Raw genomic sequence first — 22,805 nt, 5'->3', positions numbered from 1 at the left:
TATATATTGTAACCTTTTTGTTCTCAATATATAACAGTCCTGATTACCATACGATGAATGGTTCCTTGTAAAAAGTCTAATCTTTGACATTTATATATAACCCGAGTGGAGGTTCTGGTTGATAATCAATTGCAGAATCAGATTTATGGATCATTGGATGATCCTTTCGCATTTTTTACCATTAAGATGAGATTTTTGTTGCTAATTCATGTGAGAGAATTAATCACAGTGCTGTTTAATATGTTTTAAGTGATTCTCAAATTTAAGGTTATCATGGTATCTTGAGTGTGTACGGTTATACTTTGTTTGCTATATGATTGTTTCCGTAACAAGAAATGTTCACATTATTAGCAAATAGGTATATACTTAAAGTATAAAAAGATTGTGAGTAACTTATAAGCATTTACCACCTCTTATGGAAAAGGAGTTATCTCATGTCTGGCCACTCGTAGAAGTATAACTCAAATACTTAATGCTAAGTAGAAGAGTTTTAGAAAGTGTTTCTAAGTGCATCTTCATTGGAATTATATTTTGGGATAAGAAATGAACATTAATCACATAATGGAATAGGCACGACTTATTTCAAAATTAATGTGAGATAAGTGTGGTAAAAGGATTTTAATTATATGGCAAACGTTCACTGAAAGATGAAATCATCCACTTGACTTTTCTCGTTGTGTGAGTATCATGATGCACTGCTAGATGCCAATCTTAATCTATGAGTTGATTGATTAGTGGGATCAATGATAAATTAAAAGGAGTTTAATTTATTTAGTTCTTATTTATTCTTATTGTCCATGCATATGAGAATCTAATGGGTCACACACATTAAGAACTTCTTTAGTTAGATTAAATGAGTTTCAAATGGGTACTTGAAAGATAAGTTTTATAACTTATAATTTAATTTGTAAAACAAATTAAACTTGAGGGACTTACAGTGCAAAGTCTATGTCTTACAAGTTCAGCAGGGCAAAGTACATTGACCATCATTTATTTACACATGGATATTGATTGCAGCAACCTATATTCCAACACACCCGAATACCTTAGTATGCCAATCATGTAACAATTTCTACACCCGCATTGATTATGCCATTTCCTGGGGTCAAAGACTTGCAACATGTTCATTAGCAGCATTTTAGTTAGCCATCTCTGGTTTTGGCATCTTGTTATCTTTAACAGAATCATTTTGCTTGATAACAAGCAGAGAACATTTTACGGCTTCTCCCAAAGAATATATCAGGTCTCCAACATGTCCCAACTCATCAAATTCAGGTCGGCTGTCTTCCAACTCTGCAAGCACTGCTGGTGGAAATCTCCCTTGGCCCACAATTACTAGTTCAAATTCTCCTCCTTGCCCTATTGCTTTCACCTCATTGATAAGATTGTGTGTCTCCTTCTCTACAAACTCTATCTCCCCAGTCCATTCCCTCCTGAAGTCCATGAATATTGAGTCGTCCAACTCCTGTCAGAGGTCAGCAAGGGATTCAGAAAACTATGAAACTCCAGTTGAATGCAGTAATAAGTACTAGCATTTTACCTGTTCCCTTGAATATTCATTCGGTGTGATAGATATTTGATGATCCTTACTATTAAATGCTTGAGATGAAGATGGCCGAGTTTCTATCATATCTTCCAGATCTTTAAACATGGTTAACCTAACAACAGTAACCCTTATTACTGGATGTCCTGCCATCCTGCAACCTAACTCCAAAGCTTTCTGGCTATCTGGACCACCCAGGAAGAGAATGCATACTTTCTTTATGAGAGCATCATCATCTATCAAACTGTGTTCGAGTGCAACTCCAAATCCACCATCTACTAGCAGTGCCACTGAGCATGGTGCATTAGTTAGCACCATCTGGTTGACTCCTCTCCATCCAGTGCCCAAATTCATTAGTATTTCTTCATTTCCCTCTCGCCTCCAAGCCTTATGGAAGGGCAGGAGGAGCATGGCTGCCCTCTTCTTTTCAGCTACGTGGCAAATGTCCTCATGCATCGTAGACAAAGAAGAGATCGATGCTGTTGGCCGAATTGTGACTTTGCTGAGTTGACTGTAAACCTTGAATGCAGCTACTATTTGGTTGCTCAATTCGCCTCCTTGGCGGGAGCATCTAACGCAGGATAAGCCGTTTCTCCGAACCCGCTGTACCATCCGTATCAAGGAGGAGCGATCAGTGAGTTCAAGCAGTTGCATCACATAGAGCTTCAATACAGGTTGCTTGGTGGACCGGCATAATTCAACAAGATTTATGAGTGATGGTGAATCTCCTGGTCCACGAATACACATTAGGATCCGGAGCTCTTCTTCCAACTGTGATGTCGATGATGTTTCCAGCCGAGCAGGAGGTGAGAGTTCTCGTGCTGGTCTATAGATGACCATTACAATTGGAGTGGTCATGAAGGTGGTAAAGAGTGCCATCAACACTAAGATAGCAAACATCTCATCATCCAGGACCTATTTGAGGAGGACAAGGAAAAAATTAACTCTATTTTTTAAAAATCTCAAGCGTTGAAAAAGTAAAATTAATGTTATATACACTAATAGTGTACACACTATGAATATATAAATGTATAAAATATAGATTTTAAATTCAAATTCAAATTAATTGTTTATGCATCTAATGATGATAATACATTGATTGTAAGTGTATAAAAAATTAATCTTAAAAGGTAACAATTTTTATATGCATAATTTTCAAAATCACAGCATGTAGAAAGAGTCTAACCCAAAAGCAAGAGCAAACCAAAAGGATGAATTTGGCTTTTGCCAACATAATATCATGAGACAATCTCAGAAATATTACATAGCGCTCAAAAGTTGCAAGAATATCATCTCACTTTTCATTGAGATGGCACCACTAATTATCATCGGAACGTATGAATTGACAAGATTACCTTCTCTACTTTGAATTGGCAACCATATATTAAATTATTTTTTTATTCTAATAATTATTTAGGAAAAAAATCTGCAAGAAAAAAATTGCAGTTGATAACAAACAATGGCTTTTTTTTTTTTTTAACAATTATCTAGCACTTAAACTCATCTCTAAGTTTTTAGCCCTCCCATGCCTGCTTTATAGTAAATTATCCTCTTTAGTTTTACATTTATTTAGGCAAAATAAGTTTGAAAGTGAAAATAGCAAAATCCAAAACATATGGTTATTCTAACAACTACTTTTGCAATTAAACATGTCTCTCTCCCCACTTTTAATTCTCCTATGCCAACCTGATTTTAAATTTCTCTTGTTATTCTAACAACTCTTTAGGCAAAAAAAAAAAAAAAAAAAAGGAACTAGAACCCATTAATTTAAAATATTTTAACTTAAATATGCTCCCTCCTACTTTTTGTCCTCCTATTCCAACCTTATATTCCTAAACCTCTCCATTCTAAAAAAAAATTGATGCAAAATAATGTGAAAAGGAAAATTTTGAAATTCACAAAAGATGACCATTCTAATAATTATTCTTTCACTTAAACCCCTCCTTCCCATTCTCTCATCCTCCTATGTGAAGCTTATATTAAATTAGCATCTCTATTGTAACATTTATATACAAAAAAAAAACTACAAAGAGAAAAAATCAAAATCCAAAAGAAATAGCTATTGTAAATATTATTTATCACTTAAACAGCTCTCTCCTCCTTTATTCCTCCTGTACCGATCCTATACTAAATTTCTCTTGTTATTCTAACAGTTAGTTATGCAACAAAAAAATCTAAAAAAGAAATCAAAATTGGATTAAAAAAATCACTATTCTAAGAACTATAGTTGCATTTTACAGCCCACACCAACCACAACTTTTTAAGCTCTGTAATGCAAATCTTATATTAAACACCAATTTGGTAAAAAAAAAATCAAGATAGAACAATACAAACTTACAAAGTACTGTAGAGTCAGAATAAAAAAAGTATCTCTCTCGCAAATGATTATTCTAAGAATAAATTTATGAGGTTGGCTAACACTGTCATAAGAGATATGGTCGGAATGGAGGTAAGTGATACATTTGAATTTCAAGGAATGTCAGAAATATTAGCAAAACTTTTGGAGATGCTTCTATAATCATTCCCGATGTTTTTTATATGCATCGATAGATGACATAAATTAAAAAATAATTTTTTTCCTTCTTAAATATTCTAATGACAGTCCGCAGCTAGAAGGTAATAGGTGCATCCAGAAACAAAAAAGAAAGAAAATAAATAAAAATAAAAACCTGATGCGTAGGGAGACCGCAATGTGGTATATCTTTGTTCTAAAGTAATAAAACTTTCCCAACACAAATTTAGTTGCACTAAAGCATGGTCCAAGAATATACTTAATGAAAAGTTCCTTTCGTATTTCACGGTTCTAGAGATACAAAAGTAGAACAATTGTGGCTACTATTTTTAGATGCTTCACCTAATACAACTTTTAATAAAAGTACTTATTAAGTGCTTAAATACTTTTAAATATATTATTTGGATACATAATTCAATAAATATTTATTGTATTGAATAGTGTGTAATTTGAAAATTTTTAAATGTATTTGTCTCTTAATTTACTTCATATATAGGATAAATTGATTAAATTAATGTTCTATTTTTAAAATACAAAAGATATGCTAAAAGCATCAAATTTGATCTTTTGCCAAAAGTGATTATAATACCAAAAGTTTCACTCCTAATTTTATGAAATGATATTCATCAAATACCTCAAAAGTATTTTTATCACCCAGAAGTGATTATTAACCAAAAGTACTGCAACCCTCAAACAGATCTCAAAAATATCAAAAGGCCTGAATTTGGTGGCCTCCCACAAAATGTTCCCCTATTCAAATTAATTTGCTTGCACGGAAATCATCATATTCACTAATATATTATGAGTAAATTTTATATACACTGTCAGTATATATATTATTATGGTTAGATAGATGTCACATGAGTAAATTTTGAATTATAAATTCATACTTTACATATGTATCATATATCTAATTGTGATAGTGTATACACTAACAGTATATATAAGATTAATTCATATTTTATTTAGAAGTTAACTTGTCAAAGGTAACTTGATTACACAAGTATAGACGTGGAATTTAAATAAGATTAAAAGATATAGATGCGTGACCAAATAGTTTGACATTAGTTACGAAACTAATATGAGCCGATTAATATGATTTAGTCCAATTTTGATACCATCCACATTTCTAATAAATCTAAATTTACCTTTTTATTATAAGCCCCTTTTCTCGTAAATTCATATTGCTCCAAATTTAGTTTTTCTTTTTCCTTTTCTGCCTTTGTTTTTTATTCAATCTATGTTTTATACTTTGTAAAAACTCCATACATCTCTTTATTCATCATGCAATAATTGTTCAATGTAAACTTTTTATTAAATTTCATTCAATCTTTTCCTCACCTCATTAAACCCAAAAGGTAAAAATAGATGTTCGTTTGATAAGCTAATGTAAGAATAACCATTCTGAACTATTAAAAAGAGAAGAATTAAACCAAATGAACTATAAGCTAATGTAAGTCTAGAATTCAAATCTGAACTCTCTCTCTCTCTCTCTCTCTCTCTCTCTTTTAATTTTTGTAACCTTTTACATATTAGTGGAACATTGAAGGTGCTACCAGTTTGATTAAAAACCAAAATGAATTAGAAAATTACTATCTAAGGGTTAGAAAGCGTGACCTGTCTAGTCAATTGGCGTGCTGTAGATCAAATGCTGCACTAGTGCACCCTTTAGATTTTTTAACTACATAGTGGAGCACCTAAAACCCTGACCTGTAACCTAAAGAAGAACGAGTCATTTCCATCAAAAAAGAAATAATAAACCCAGGGATTTGTCTCATCACAGCCACTGCATTTAAGGAATCAAATCATTTACTTATTCTTCAAATATACCTGCTTTTCATCAATAAGTCACTACAGTTTCTAATGTGATAAATATCCAACTCAAATGATAGGAACATTCGTCCAAATAGTTCTCTGTTCCCTTCCTTGTAAGGTTTTCGGTCTTTTTATGAAACAAAAGGGAAAAAAATAGATGTCTGGCAAATTCTTAGATCACTCACATGCTGCAAAACAAGTCCAAATTAAGGTCCTTTAACCTTACCGGGGAACAAGCAATGATTAATCTCCGCTAATGTTAATCCGCTAAGCCTACCAATTTGATTAAATCTCACCTTTTTCTCCTTGCCGATGTTTAGAACAATCAATTCAACTAGACCTTTGGTGTTCATCAATACTCCAAGGGCTAGTGACTGCCTCACAGGAATCATGCACAGAACAGCCGCAAAAAAGGTTGCCAATATTTTCCCAGCACAAGCTGTAAAGATAGTGAGCACCAATAGCCCCCAGGCCTCCAAGCCGCGTATTTTGGTAATATCAGTTTTTAATCCGCTAGATGCGAAGTAAACTGGCAGCAGAAGCCCCGAAACAAAGTCCTCGATTCGTTGCACCAAACTTCTAGCGAATTCTCCATCACTGGGAATGGTCAATCCAAAGACAAATGCCCCAAATATTGCATGAATACCTATGAGATCAGTCATAAATCCAGACACCATTACTGCTGCTAGTGTTAACCATATATAGGCTTCATATCTGTTGCTGCCCTGCCGGGCCACCCAATGCATGATTCTTCGGACAAAGACAAGCATGAAAGCAACAAAAGCCACCCCAGAGAGAAGTACCCATAGTGAGATTAAGGGACTCCTGTGAGCCCCTGTGCCGCCTCCTGCGAGAGCCACTGCCAGAGCAAGCAAGATACAGGCAGAGACGTCGTTGAATGCCGCTGCAGCCATTGCAGTTCGGCCAACGTCCGTGGTGAGAAGCCTGAGCTCTGCTAGAATGCGAGCCAGAACTGGGAAGGCGGTGATTGACAAGGAGACTCCCATGAACACGAGGAGCTGGCCGTGTTTCTGATGGTTATCTCCATTGACTACTTTTCTCGTCAGAAAGGTGAGTCCAGCACCAAGAAGAAAGGGCAAGGACATGCCTGCAGCTGCTATGCCAAATGCTCTCTTCCCGCTCCTGCGAATTGAGCTCAAGTCGAGCTCAAGCCCTACAAGGAACAGAAAGAACAAAATCCCCAGGCTGCCTACGGATTCAAGGATTGGAGTGCTCCATGCTGGAAAAATCCACTGCATGAAATATTTATTCCGGCCAAGAGCAGAGGGTCCAAGTAGGATTCCACCCTGGAACATAGACATAACAACACTTGCAAGTCTAAGAAGCTAAAAAACTGAAAAGATAGCCAAGAAGAAAAATGTGAGCAGTATTTAATCCATATGCAGTAGTATGTACCAGTATTTCGGCAACAACTTTCGGTTGACGGAGGGGTTTGAAGAGGAATTCAAGGACACGGCTAATGAGGACGACTATGGTGGTTTGGATTATTAACAAGGGGAATGCAAACTGCAGCGGATTATCCCCTTGCCATGCGCCACCTGAGGAAGTTTTAACTGAGGTCACGTTAAATGCCATAATGCTATCTGGCAGCCAGTAGCCGCTAGTCACTGGGTAATTGTGGTGTTCAGAATTTGAGGAGTTGCACAACAATGTATATATATCTATTTTGGAACCACTAGACTCAGTAGCCATAAAAAAAAAAAAAAAGGGTTAATTACATTTACCTCCCCTGAGGTTTGACCATATTACCAATCAATCCCTGTAATTTGTCCAAATAACGGTCTCACCCTTTGAATGATCAAACATTTAACAAAAACCCCCTTAATGCCGAAAATGCCCTTATTGAGGCCATGTTGTATTAAAAAAAGAACATATTTTTATTTTATTAACCCTGAAGCAATCCGAAAAAATAAAAAAAAATTTGCTTATTATTTTATAAAAACCATATCTTTGCTTCCATAAATAGTTTTGAATCAATAATTATTTTAAATCTTAAAAATGAATATTAAAAATTAGATAAATTGAAAGAAAAATAAAAAAAAAGGAAAAATTATTTTAATTCCTGAAGTATGGTTCAAATTGAGAAAAACATGCCTTGTGCTTTCCGCAACATGCCTTGAACCACAAATTCGAACCATACTTGAGGATTTAAAATAATTGCTTCTTTTTTATTTTTCTTTCAATTTATCTAATTTTTAATATTCATTTTTAAGATTTAAAATAATTATTGATTCAAAACTATTTATGGAAGTAAAGATATGATTTTTATAAAATAATAAGCAAAAATTTTTTTCTATTTTTTTGGATTACTTGAAGGTTAATAAATAAAAATATGTTCTTTTTTTAATGCAATATAGAGTCAAAAAGGGCATTTTCGGCATTAAGGGGGTTTTTGTTAAACGTTTGATCATTCAAAGGGTGAGACCGTTATTTGGACAAATTACAGGGATTGATTGGTAATATGATCAAATCTCAGGGGAGGTAAATGTAATTAACCCAAAAAAAAAAGACTCAGTAGCCATAAAGGAGCCTCTTTGGGATGAAAAGTAACTTTAATTTTAATTTTAATTTTAATAAAATGGCAGATATTTTAGAATATTATAAAATGAAAATTATGGCACTTTTAATAAGATAAAAGGGAGTAATATAACAAAATATGATATTGCTAATTTATCTATGAATCCAGTAAAATACAACTTGTGAGTTGCTAGATCCCAACCTCAAACTAGAACCTGATTCTGATTCACCTGCTCTTACCTCTTTAACAGGGATCAATAAAAGTCAGGATATGGATTTGGGTTAAGCTAATTAGAATAGAATTTTAGAATCTTTCTTCCTTTTTCTTTTTCTTTTTTTTTTTGCTTTTTTAATGTACTTATCCTTTTGAATTTTTTGTTAAATTCTTAAAATATTCAAACCAAGAACTTATAGTTGGTCAAATTAAATGAAAACGAGGAAGTACCCGTGCTTGACTAGTTATATAAATAATAGGAAAAGAGATGAAAATTTTTAGGGCTAAATGCACAAAACCCTATTGCACCATATACAGCATTGCAGTTTACTTCCCCAAACTTTTTAATAGGAACTTTCCTTCATGATCTGTTTGGACAAAATTATTCCTGCCAACATAATTTTTTTCTTTTCATTTTCTTTATTTCTTTTTTTTCCTTTTTGCTCTCTTATTTTCTTCTCTTTTCCCCTTTACTCATGCCATTAGCCAATTTTTCTCTCTAATACTAAAGTACGTGCATCAAAATTTTTAATTTTTTGTAGCTCATTTTTGTAATTTTTATTTCTTAAATTCATTCTTAATAATTCATCATAGACTCTTTACTGTTACAAAATGTATGGACTTTATATCGTAAAGCGTATTAATCTTGCAATTCAACAAGTGCATATAAACTAAATAGAGTTCACAATTACCAACCATTCATAATAAAAAGTAACATTATTCGCATCATGTAAGAAAGAAAAATTAACAAGTTATTTATAGTGAAACAACAACAATAATTGATTTGCTTCTTTATCAAATATTACTTTTGATAATCGATTAATTAATATCAATCTTTTGTTCATATATATTTCAATAATTCAATTTCTTAATCCAAATAGGCTTCACAATGTGAGCAACGTAGATGTTGTTACAATGCAGACTTTTTTTTCATGAAATTTATAATTTGGAAACTAGTAAATATCAAATTTTTACTAGTCTAGTATATTGAGTTTAAAAAAATTAAAGATTTAATTTCAATTATACAAATAATGACAGTATGAGAGATAGAGAAAAAAAGGAAGAAACTAAAACGAATGATAGGGAAGAATAAAAGCAAGAATAATTAAGATAGAAAAGGTTGTTTGGTCCAAACATATATAAAGGGCGACAAAGTGTCTATAAACACAATTTAGGGTGTTCAAATTAGGTAAAAAGTTCAGAAGGGTTTAGTGCTTTAACCCATTTTTTTTATTTCATCAAACAATAGCAATTCCGGGCCCATATTTTAAATCCTTTGATGGGGTGCTTTATTCTATGGAAATTCACTTTAAAGGATGAAATTAGATTAGAAAAAATGGCAAAGTGTTTTAGTTCTTTATTCAATATGTTTTAAACTTTACTAATTCAATTTTTGCGGGTCAAATGATTCTACAGACACAAATAGACTAGACTCTAATGAGAAAGAATACCAAAAATATAACAATCAAAATGAAATTTTCACGGATATTTTACTGAATAAAAAAATGGGTAAAAAATAAAAAAGTCCCCTGTGGTAAGCCCAATATACAGAAAAGCCCCCTATGATGTCAAAATATACAATACAACATCTCATGCTTTGAACTAAATTGTAGAATCTGTTAAACTTAACGGAAATGACTTATTGGAACCTAAAAAAAAAAAATTTTTATATCTAATTTTTATTAAATATACCTATTCTACCCATTGATAGGTTGCACTTTTATCATTTATTTTATTATTAATTTTCCCTATTACTTAACCTAATGTGAATTAATTATTAGATTCTACTCACTTTTAGTATTTTGCATATATTTCAGGGAGTAGAACGAAAATACCATAATAAGTGCCGATTTGACAGTTATCAGGAAAGAGTTCAAATAGCAGGCATCCAGGGCATTTTTGGAACAAGGAAATACAAGTCCTTTTTGGTAATTTGCAGAGCACAGCATTAAAAGGAGGAACGAAGGGCTGAAGTGGGAGTCTTCTTCTTCCCCCTGAGGGAGCCGCCGCACAGTAGGAGCTGGCTTCCCTCTTAGTTTTGTCCATTTTTTATAGTTTAGCTTTTCCTTTGACCGTTTGGTCTCCTTCGTCCTGTAGTGGAGAGCTTTTGACTTTTCCTTGGAATCTTCTGTGGCTACCTCCTACGTGAGTCAGGAGCATTGAAGACAAAATCATCCTTTGTAACCTTACTTTGCTTTATTCCTTCGATTGAATTGAAGTTTCCTAAATTTCTATACTATGGCCGCGACTGATGCTTTGATTTTACATGGGTTTTCCTCATCGGCAATGAGCTAAACCCCTTTGTCTAGTCAAGGGACAACGGAGGTTCTGGTTCGCCTAAAAATTGTGAGATCGATTTAATTTAATCTTTTTCTTTTATTTATTGGTATTCGCATATTCTTTGGTTGCAGTGCTTATGATTGTCTAATTAATTGATTGTCTTGGATCCGGATAATTAGTTAATTTGATAATCTATTGTCAATTGAGGTGTTAAATCCGTAATTGTTTAATTACCTCAAAATAGTGACAACTGACACGATTAGATTCGTGTCAGGGGGATACGCGGGCTAATCTAAAATAACCCCGGTAGTGCGTTATTTGGTTAGAATAGGGCTCCTCTAATACGTAAGGCAATTGGGGAATTAAATTCTACGGGCGTACCTAGGATTATCTCTCAATTAGAGCAGTGATTAACGGGCGTACCTTGATCACTGACACAGTAAGGAGGGGTTGATTGCCATCGCTTGTTTGGTAGTTATAACCTATTTATTGATAAATAATTGAAATTGCCTTTGCTTATCGATGATCAATTAGGTGAACCATTGCTGAAGTTATTCCTTGGCTAGATTCTTAATTATCATTCATTTGATTTTAGTAATTTGTTATTTAATTTTTAGTAGTTTTTTAGATTTTATTTGAATTTATTTGATTGTCACTTTCTGCACAAAAACACCCCCTTGTCACTGTGAACTTGAAAAGAAACAATTACTCCCAGTCCCTGTGGATTCGACCCTGCTCACCACTATCTACAGAAATTATTTTTAGTTTGAGCAGGTATTTATTATTGCACAGGTTTCGACAACTTGTCAATTTTTGGTGTCTCTATCTCGTTCACCTTGCGTATTGGGACATCCTCTCTCGTACCAAATTGTTGTGAATTTTCTGCCATCCCCTCTATTAGCTCCCGTGCTTCCTGAGGGGTTTTGTTCACCAGTGCCCCTCCACTTGCAGCATCAATTATGCTCCTATCTCTGAATAATTAACCCTCAATTCTCTCTATTTAGAAAATAAAACAAATGATTTTTTTTAACTGTATTTTGCTTAATTATATCAAAGCATTTTGGTCATTTCGTCCATTTCCGTTAAGTTTAACGGATTCCATCACCTTTACAATTTAGTTCAAAACATGAGGAGTCGTATTGTATATGTTGAAACCATGGAAGGTTTTTCTGTGTATTAGGTTTACCATAGGGAATTTTTTTGTTTTTTACCCTAAAAAAATTAAAAAAATAAAAGAGTGACACAATGTTTCATTTTTACTATTTTTCTTTTTACATTTAGTATTAGCAATATTTTATTGATTCAGTTTTCATTGTTTAATCTTGAGGTTGGTGCTCTTTCCAGCCCAAAATGGCCGACTTTGGCCTCTTCCTTCACCTACTGCATAGGAATAAGTTTGTAAACAGAAAAAAGATGTCTGCGTAAATACATACTTTCTCCGTTCTAATACTTCCTCCCTCGCTCTTTAGGAATCCAATTTTTTAATTATAGTAATTTAATTGTGATGTTTGCATTTCTCTTTCTAATTTTATATCCCAAATTTCAAATTTTGAAATTGAATATAAGATGTACATGAATAAAGGAAGGGACAATATTGAAAATAGATACTAAAGATGGTTTTGACTTTTGTACCTAAAAGTGCAAGTGAGTCAAGCTACTTGCGACTAGCTTGATACAAGAAACTCTACTCGACTTGATTTAATCGAATTTGACCTCAAGCTTGAATAGCTCAAGTAGTAAATTGAGTCAAGTGTCACGTTTAAAATGCTATGTTCATGAGTCTACTCGAGTATTTTTATTATTTAATTTTAATTTTTAGCATTTTTAACTTTAATTTTTTATATTATGAAAATTTTAGCTTTAAATTTTTTATTGATGGAATCACTACTTCCATTAAAATGTGGCTTTAAATTTTTATGATTTTAATACTAGTTTGAGTGTTTTGACTTTTATAATTGCACATGAATTATTAAAAAATTAATCATAATTTTTTCTTAATTTAATCAAGCTTGCCTGATTGAAATCAATTTTGAACTCAAGTAGTGAGCTCAAGCGCAAATAAAAGGTACTCGATGAGTTTGAATTTGAACTTGAGTGCATCCATTTGTTAGTCGAGTTAAGTTCAAGTAGGATAATATTCGAGGCTTTGAATTTGATTTGATTCAATTACACCCTTATTGGTAACATATATAACAAATATTGGGTATCAATGGAGCATTATCTATATAGTGTAACTTTACACACACATTATCTATAATAGTGTAACTTTGAGAAATGAGTCTTATGATCAAGGCTTCTTTAATCACTCTATAGTTGCAAGGCACAATTCGTGGATTGGATTTGGCCAGCTTAGCTTGACTAGATTTAGACCATTCAATCCTTTTTTGTTTTTGAATTAATCACAAGTAGTCCCCTAAGGTTTGGTGTGTTTTGCAATTTACCCTCCAACATTTTATTTTTCATACTTTATCCCTTCCGTCAGTCCAAGTCAGCAAATGAACTGTTAAAACATTACAATTAATGAAAATGACCACCTTCGTAACCGTTAAAATTTCTGATGAAAATGGCTTACTTCGTGTTCTATAAAGAAACAACCCTAGAAGTTTTCTAGTATGTTTTAAGCTTTCATCACGCCGAAAAAACTTCTCTTCTTCATCCGTAACATTTGTACATAAAACAAAAAAAAAGTCTTAAATTTCTTCAAATTCATTTCCTTGTGCTTCCTATAGATGTTATTCACCACACTATATGGATGAACTAATACAAAAAATCTATGGATGTGGTAAGATAGCACCTTTGAAAAGATCGGAAAGAGATTTCTTGGATGTTAAAATTATAAGATTTGATTTTTATTTTTTTAGAAAAATAATTTAAAATATGAAAATTTTTTATTTAGAATTGTCATGCACCTAACTATTTCAAATGGCTAGATCTGGAACTTTGTGACAAAGAAAGAGAAATATATGCTATATCCAACCCGAAATGTGAGCATTTATATCCATGCATTATTAATTTAGAGCTACAATTGTCCTTTTGATATCAACTGTCAGCACCATTACTCAATGTTTGCTTTGAATACCAGTCAAGAAATATCAAGTGAGAAAAATAAAATGCCGGGAGTTAAACTACAAAACAAACCAAATCTTAGGGGGACTTCTTTGTGATTAACCTTTTTTATTTTAATTTACTGGCTCACGGCTGAGGTAGTTTACCCCAACCAAATCTATGCTACAAATTATATAATTATATTTGTGTGATTACTCGAACAATTGCATCTACCCCACCCGAAGATGTCCCTATAAATTTACGAATTATTGTTCTGTAATCATAGTGCCCAATCACTTTTTCATAGAAGAAACACAGCACAGCTGAGTAAAATTTTTTTTTCCAGCAACGATAACTTTTTTTTTTTGCTAGCGATAAAATTTGTATAATTTAATCTATCTTACTCTACATAGAGGGAAGCCTAAAGAGTAGTTTATAATAGATGACTTCCTCTGACATCTCTTTTGAATTTTCAGGATGCCTCCCTTGAATTGAAAGCCTAAAGAATAGTCTATACCAGATGACTTCCTTTGAAAACTTTTTTTGATTTTTTTTCAATACAGGGGGTTTGGAATCCTCAACTAGACCTAAGAAGTATTCTAACATTTTTTTTAAATTTTTTTCGCTATAAATAAGATTCAAACTCCCTACCTACAACTCAAAAAAGATTGATGCGCCACTAAATATATGGGATGCAAACCCCCGACCTACGATTATAGCAGCAACCAATCTGTGCAATGTTCCTTTCCAACTTACGTATATCACTGTGACACTTGTCAGCTATTGTAGTACATCAATCGCTATTAGTTTCACTTTGACGTTTTTGACGACTTTCATACCAGATGGTGCGCCACTGGCATTATACATATATATATATATATATATATATATATATCCCTCATCAGCTCTTAGCCTATGACAAGAATTTCTTTTGCTTTCCCAAAAGAACAAATAGAATATCATTTTTGTCTTTCACTTCTTGGCATGCAGTAGTTGTCTTGTGACAAGTTAACGTTACAAATGTAAGATCTGAGCGCACATCTGGAGGGAACTTTCAGCCGTACTACCCTGACCGGTTCTATTGGATTAGAGACATTTATAATTGTCAGTAGCAAGTGTATAGTGGTGTGTTTCAATGCGTTATTGCGTCAGTGTATATGTTTATTGTAATATTTTAATAAAAATTACAAATATCCCATAATTATCTATTAACGTTTTCGGTTACAAATTATATAATGGTCAAAATGGATATAATGACTATACAAATTAAAAATTGACCATTATACAATTAATCTCGACGATTATTGACAGGTTCTAGATATAAGAGCAAATTTAATTTCAAAATATATTCATTTGATTGCAAGTATACAGGTCGAAGGGTAATTTAGGACATATATCGAATCGATCCCACAAGAAGTAATTAATGCAAGTACTAGGTTCTTACTTGCTCTATTATTTAAACATACTATCAAACAAAACAATAGAAATCACAATATGTTATGAAACAATTAAAAGTATGGATGTCCCTTTGTATTCTCAAGAGGATTAATTCTTGATTTTTTTTTTTTTAGAGAAATGGAGAATGATATTCTTGTAAACCGGTTTTTTTTTTGTTTTACTAATTAACTAACTTAACTATATGACTTACGAGATAATAATGGAGAAATGTCACTAAGGGTCCGTTTGTTTCGGGTGAAAATGTTTTCCAGAAAATATTTTCCTAATTTCCCGTGTTTGGTTGCACAAAAGTTACTGAAAACATTTTCCTACGTAAAATATTTTCACTCATCTTATGGAAAACAACTTCCCTTCCAAATTTATTGAAGTTGTTTTCCGAAATGTATGTATCCCTCCTGTAGTATGTTCCAAACTTACTGAAAATATCTTGTAGTATGTTCTTTTTTTTTTTTTAGTGTAAACAGGAGGATTCGAACCCAAGACTTCTTCCTTACACTCCCTCCCCCATACCACCCAATCCAACCCACCCAACCCAACCCTCCACCTAGTATATTCAAAATAAAAAAAAAACCTCATCCTGCTCATATGCTAGTAATTAATTATGTATAATAGGGACATTCTTTTCTAGAGAAACTTTCAGCAGTGAGAGTGCCACAATAAGCATTGCATGTGATTGATATTTGACACTAAATGGCCAGCAATTTGTTTATTACTTAAGGAGATATTTTTTATTCATATATACATTTCTCCAAGATTTTTTAAAGTTAAACAATGAGATAAATTTTCTTATTTTGCATGGGAAGAAGTATGTAGTTATAATGTGTAGAAAGTAAAGATAAAGATAAAAGTGAAAATATTTCAAAAGTGAAACAAATACTAGAAAAATGAAGTAAGAAAATATTTTCAATAAGCTAACCAAACACCTGAAAATGATGAAAGGGAAATGATTTTCATGGAAAATTACTTCCACGGAAAATATTTTTGACAGGTTGTCGAAGCCTGTGCAATAATAAAATCTGCTCAAACTAAAAGTAATTTCTGTAGATAGCGGTAAGCAGGGTCGAATCCACAGGGATTGGGAGTAATTGTTTCTCTTCAAATTCACAGTGACAAAGGGGGGTGTTTTTGTGTAGAAGGTGACACTCAAAGAAATCCAAATAAAATCTAAGAAACTACTAAAAATTAAATAACAAATTACTAAAACCAAACGAGTAATAATTAAGGATCTAGCCAAGGAAAAACTTCAGCAATGGTTCACCTAATTGATCATCGATGCAAAGCCAATTCCAATTATTTATCAATAAATAGGTTATAACTACTAAACAAGCGATGGCAGCCAACCCCTCCTTACTGTGTCGGTGATCAAGGTACGCCCGTTAATCACTGCTCTAATTGAGAAATAATCCTAGGTACGCCCGTAGAATTTAATTCCCCAATTGCCTTACGTATTAGAGGAGCCCTATTCTAACCAAATAACGCACTACCAGGGTTATTTTAGATTAGCCCGCGTATTCCCCTGACACAAATCTAATCATGCCAGTTGTCACTATTTTAGAGCAATTAAACAATTACGGATTTAATGCCCTAATTGACAATAGATTACCCAATCAACTAATTATCTGAATCCAAGACAATTAATTAATTAATTAATCATAAGCATAGCAATCAAGAAATATGCGAATACCAATAAATAAAAGAAAAAGATAAAATTAAATCGATCTCACAATTTTAGATGACCCAAAGCATCCGTTGTCCCTTGACTAGATAAAAGAGTTTAGCTCATTGTTGATGAGAAAAACCCATACAAAACTGACGCAAAAGCTGCGGGCATGGTCTCCGATTTAGTGGACCCAATTCGTTTGAATCATCAAATGAAAAGCTGATCTACAAAAGTGATTGTTTCATTCTAATGGTCTCTGCCATCCGCAGGGAGCCACTACTCAAAAACAGCCATGGAAAAGTCAAAGTGAAAAGCTATACTACAGGACGAAAAGCTAAGGAAGCCAACCGTCCTCTTTCTCTGCTATTTGTTTGGTTTTTATCCTCTGCCTTCCTCAGATGTGCGGCGGCCCACAGGAGAAAGGAAGACTTCAGCCCAAATTACAAAGGGCTCACGTCTTTTTTGTGTTCCCAAAATACCCCTAGGACAAACTCTATCATCTGAACTCTTTTCTTGCCAAATTAGCACCTGTTATTATATTTTCGTTCTACTCCCTGAAATAAATGTAAAATATCAAAAGTGAGTAGAATCTAGCAATTAATCCACATTAGGTCAGGTAATAGGGAAAATTAATAATAAAATAAATAATAAAATTGCAACCTATCAATTCCCCCCACACCTAAACCATACTTGTCCTCAAGCATAAGAATAGTAAACGAACACCAAAATTTGATAGTGACTATTGCTCTATCCAACAAATTGCCAAGATACCAAAAATAATAATCAAGCATCAATGGTCAAATCCATGAAACATCACTCCGGTTAGATTCTAAATCATAAACTCTTCCAATTTCAGGTTAACTAATCTAAGAAAAAGGAATAACGCATAACATTTATCAGCAAATGGTCCAACTATTAACCAAAATCTCAACATTAAGTCCATAATTCGGCAAGCTGACTTTTATTACACACTAACACAACCTTCACTTTTTTTCACATTTTTTTTTCTACTTTTCTTTCTTTTTTTTTTTGATTCTTTTTTTTTTCAATTGTAACAAAAGACTTAGTCGCTAGTCATTTGAGCCTTTTGACGCGAACTCCAACATTGGCCAGATGAAGGAGCCCGGTTACTCAGGTTCTATCGCCACGTGACCACGTACTCATAGGAATTACTATCTTTTGACGCGAGAATCAACACTTTTGGTGAAAATCCCCGGTTACTCGGTAGTAAATACTAGCGGAGTACAGTCAACTCTTATTCACAGCCAAATAATACCAAAAATTCAAAATAACACAAAAACCAAAAGAAAACTTGCATCAGCTAGCCTCATCTTCAAACACGGAGAACTAAGGTTAATAACCGGACCAATTCACATGAAAATGCCAATAATCATTCCCTATACCTAGGAAAGTTAACCAAAAATTATAAGAGTAAAACAATCATCGATATTCACCAAAGAGATGTTTTTGGATTCAACCACATTAACTTGATACCCTTTTATTATTAAAATTGGCAATAGTAGAAATAGAGGCAATAATCCAATATCAAACCTTGGCATGCACTTACAAGCCAATCACTAAAAAGAAAAAAAATGAATGAAAGACACTAGCACCATAACTGCTCCCCCCACACCTAAATCCTACATTGTCCTCAATGGAGGTAATAAAGTAATGAAAACTAAGAGAACAATGAAACTTCCCTGTTGAACAGCTAAGGGATAGGAGGGAACAGTGGAGGGAAGCCGAGTTCTGAGACATTCTTGCCACTTGGCGGGTGATGTTCGTCACTCTCTCAACTACGTGATGAATCTGAGCCCGCAAGTGGTGCGACTTACATCAGAGGCCATCGATGGGGGAGGCGCAGAAGAAGAGGGCTCGGGTCTTACCATTTTCTCCAAATGTCATTTCAATCAACAAGAGACAAAAATTGCCCACAGGTAATGTAAACAGCAAATTCAAAGCAATAACAATTTAAGAGCCACTGGTGCCTCCCAAATATCAATAGAAAGCGACACAACTTGCCCACTCAAAATCTCTCCAAATATTTCCAATTGTACAAGAACAACTCAGTCACACATGCCTAGCAGTCAATCAAGTATCCAACCAAGTAGAACTGACACATGCAAGGGGAAATATTCCAACCAGTATCATTAGTGCAAAACATAGTCCAAAATCAATGAAATTGCTATAGCAGAGTAGAGAAGTGGTAAAGCAATAGTTCCAAGTGTTAATCCAATCTCAGAGCAGTATCAGAGCAATATCAGAGCGGATCAATTGCTAATAATGTCCCCCAATTCATCAGACAATTTCAAAAATAACTCAACCAAAATCCCAAAAGGAACCTCAACAAACTTAGTAGTTGAAAGCAATGGTCAGAATATTTCCCAGCAATTCAATTAGATGCACCCAACTGGAGGAAGCAATGTAAATAGCATAGAAACTTCCCAGGTTAACAAACAAGGGCAATATTTCAGCTTACCCAAAATTTCAACAAATGGCTCCAGTTGGCCAATTAATTGCACAATTTCACCCAACCCAAAAGAAATAGCAGTTCCAATCAACAATAGTCCGACCAGTACCACTGGCCGAAATCACCAATTGAGAAAATAAATTCCAACCGTCAACAATGCTAACTATGGAACAACCCCGACAGTACCAATTAGTTATTAAGAGATGGGGTGGCAAGTTCCAAATTACCTCCACCGTAGATGACAACCAAGGAGCTGCCGCGCGCCTGTGGGATTGTGGCTGCGCGAGGAAGGAGCTGCGTGTGGAAGGAAGATGGGCAGCGGCGGCGGCGATGGAGCTTCAGCAGCGGCGGGCGGCGAGGTGCGAAGTGGATGGCTGGCTGGTCCTTCGTGCGAGACGTGAGGTGGCGGCGTGAGTGAGGTGGGCGGCGCGAGTGGGCGGCGAGCAAAAGGGATTCGGACAACAGAGAGAGAGCAGGGGAGAAGGAAGAAAGAAAGAAGAAAGAAAAAGAAAGAAAAGAAAGAAAAGAAAGAAAAGAAAAAAAGGAAAGAGAAAAAGAAAAAAATTCTTTTTTTTTTTTAAATTGAGAAACCTAGCTACGGTTGAGAAATTTTTCTCATTTTTTTTTTGAATCCTTACCTTTCCTGCGAACGTGACGCGGGCACGTCATGAGGGCAAGAGAACTCCCAGAAGTTTCTGATCGTGAGCTTCCTGCACGTCACCACGCGGGCGCGTCATGACTGAAAGTCACCTACAAATCAGCAAAAACGAAAATTAACACCCAAAATCAGTCAAATTCAAGGAAGACAGATTTAAACTAACAAATAAAATCAAACAAACAACTAAAAGAAATTGGGTTGCCTCCCAATGAGCGCCTCTCTTTAATGTCTTTGACTAGACATTATCATGCTCTGTTCATGGAGGATAAAATCGTGTGGCTCGTCTTAATGCTTCATCCTCTACATAGTCCTGATAGCTCTCGTAGATAGAATAATCTTTGGGCATACGAGTTACGGGCTTCCATGGACTAGTGAATGGCGCCAAACGAGTCGATGATAAGTTGAATTCTCCGTTCACTCCTCCCCCACTTGCATTTATTGGTTCAAGATATCTCGCCATCGCCACTCTTAATTTATTCCTGTCATGAAATTCAAAATTGTCTGGTATAATAAAGTCAATTTCGTTAACAGGAATTGAAGAGTAAGAGTCAGGAGAATATTGATGAAGGAGTGGAGAAGATGTCACCGTATTTGAAGATTGTTCACTGGATTCATTCACTCGAATGAGTTGATCCTGGAGTCTCATTTTTTGCACTTCAACTTCCTTTTCAACTGCATCTTTAAATCCGTTTCCTTGAAACTCTTGCAGTTCCATGTCATTTGGCCGGATAATTGCACTCTCATCTCCTTCAAGATTGATATTGGTTTGTGAGGGCAATTCTTCAAGGTGAGAAGCTAATCGCTCTATCCTGGATGTCAATTGACGCAATTGATCTGCTAGGTCGCGACAGCTCGCTTATGTCTTCTGATGAAATCGATTTAGGCTCGCTTGTGTCTCCTGATGAAATCGATTTGAATTAGCAATTAGTAAACCTATCATTTCTTCAAGAGACATACCTGACACGGAGGATGATTGCTGAGACTCTTGCTATTGAAAATCCATTGGCCCCGTCGCATAATTAAAATTGGAATTATCCCACCATTCTTGATCATACCCGTTTGAATAAGGGTCATACTGCATTTGATGTTGGGGTGGAAAATCTTCAAAAGTATCAAGTGGAGAACTTAAATTATCTTGAAATACGGGGCATGTGTCAGTTGAATAACCTGAGTCAAAATAAGTTCCACAATTTGCAACTGCCCATTGATCATTAGGAAAAACATGAGTCTCATAACCCCATTCAGGAACAAAATCCAGTCTATCATCAAAATATGGAATGTTAGCAGCCATAAAAAAAAAATAATAATAATAAATAAAAAAAATAAGAGAAAAATAAATTAAAAAATGAAAACAAGATAAACTCAAAAAGAAACAATTTAATCTGGCACCAGTCCCCGGCAACGGCGCCAAAAATTGACAGGTTGTCGAAACCTGTGCAATAATAAAACCTGCTCAAACTAAAAGTAATTTCTGTAGTAAGCAGGGTCGAATCCACAGGGATTGGGAGTAATTGTTTCTCTTCAAATTCACAGTGACAAAGGGGGGTGTTTTTGTGTAGAAGGTGACACTCAAAGAAATCCAAATAAAATCTAAGAAACTACTAAAAATTAAATAACAAATTACTAAAACCAAACGAGTAATAATTAAGGATCTAGCTAAGGAAAAACTTCAGCAATGGTTCACCTAATTGATCATCGATGCAAAGCCAATTCCAATTATTTATCAATAAATAGGTTATAACTACTAAACAAGCGATGGCAGCCAACCCCTTCTTACTGTGTCGGTGATCAAGGTACGCCCGTTAATCACTGCTCTAATTGAGAAATAATCCTAGGTACGCCCGTAGAATTTAATTCCCCAATTGCATTACGTATTAGAGGAGCCCTATTCTAACCAAATAACGCACTACCAGGGTTATTTTAGATTAGCCCGCGTATTCCCCTGACACAAACCTAATCATGCCAGTTGTCACTATTTTAGAGCAATTAAACAATTACGGATTTAATGCCCTAATTGACAATAGATTACCCAATCAACTAATTATCTGAATCCAAGACAATTAATTAATTAATTAATCATAAGCATAGCAATCAAGAAATATGCGAATACCAATAAATAAAAGAAAAAGATAAAATTAAATCGATCTCACAATTTTAGATGACCCAAAGCATCCGTTGTCCCTTGACTAGATAAAAGAGTTTAGCTTATTGTTGATGAGAAAAACCCATACAAAACTGATGCAAAAGCTGCGGGCATGGTCTCCGATTTAGTGGACCCAATTCGTTTGAATCATCAAATGAAAAGCTGAACTACAAAAGTGATTGTTTCATTCTAATGGTCCCTGCCATCCGCAGGGAGCCACTACTCAAAAACAGCCATGGAAAAGTCAAAGTGAAAAGCTATACTACATGACGAAAAGCTAAGGAAGCCAACCGTCCTCTTTCTCTGCTATTTGTTTGGTTTTTATCCTCTGCCTTCCTCAGATGTGCGGCGGCCCACAGGAGAAAGGAAGACTTCAGCCCAAATTACAAAGGGCTCACGTCTTTTTTGTGTTCCCAAAATACCCCTAGGACAAACTCTATCATCTGAACTCTTTTCTTGCCAAATTAGC

At 34.4% G+C, this 22,805-nt stretch overlaps 1 protein-coding gene across 1 annotated transcript; it reads right to left on the bottom strand.

The window, feature by feature from the left end:
- Positions 1 to 1,052: 1,052 nt before the first annotated feature.
- On the bottom strand, positions 1,053 to 7,487 carry LOC113715381 (cation/H(+) antiporter 20-like). Its single transcript, XM_027239565.2, has 4 exons — positions 7,287 to 7,487; positions 6,167 to 7,177; positions 1,541 to 2,458; positions 1,053 to 1,465 (listed from the first exon to the last, which is right to left on the bottom strand). The coding sequence occupies exons 1-4, from the start codon at positions 7,464 to 7,466 to the stop codon at positions 1,139 to 1,141; spliced, it is 2,436 nt and encodes an 811-aa protein (XP_027095366.1). The 5' UTR covers positions 7,467 to 7,487; the 3' UTR covers positions 1,053 to 1,138.
- Between the last annotated feature and the right edge of the window lie 15,318 nt (positions 7,488 to 22,805).

Source organism: Coffea arabica, chromosome 11c (assembly GCF_036785885.1).
Source record: "Coffea arabica cultivar ET-39 chromosome 11c, Coffea Arabica ET-39 HiFi, whole genome shotgun sequence".
Lineage (NCBI taxonomy): Eukaryota > Viridiplantae > Streptophyta > Magnoliopsida > Gentianales > Rubiaceae > Coffea > Coffea arabica.
Note: the sequence above shows the minus strand (reverse complement) of the source record. Positions and strands in the feature narration are given on the sequence as shown.

What these genes read in the sequence shown, in the direction of transcription:
- LOC113715381 (XM_027239565.2), bottom strand. Translation starts at nt 7,466, where the DNA reads ATGGCATTTAACGTGACCTCAGTTAAAACTTCCTCAGGTGGCGCATGG. An exon ending in AAGTTGTTGCCGAAATACTG is followed by an intron (nt 7,178 to 7,286) that starts GTACATACTACT and finishes TCTATGTTCCAG; the next exon opens with GGTGGAATCCTACTTGGACC. An exon ending in ACATCGGCAAGGAGAAAAAG is followed by an intron (nt 2,459 to 6,166) that starts GTGAGATTTAAT and finishes CTCCTCAAATAG; the next exon opens with GTCCTGGATGATGAGATGTT.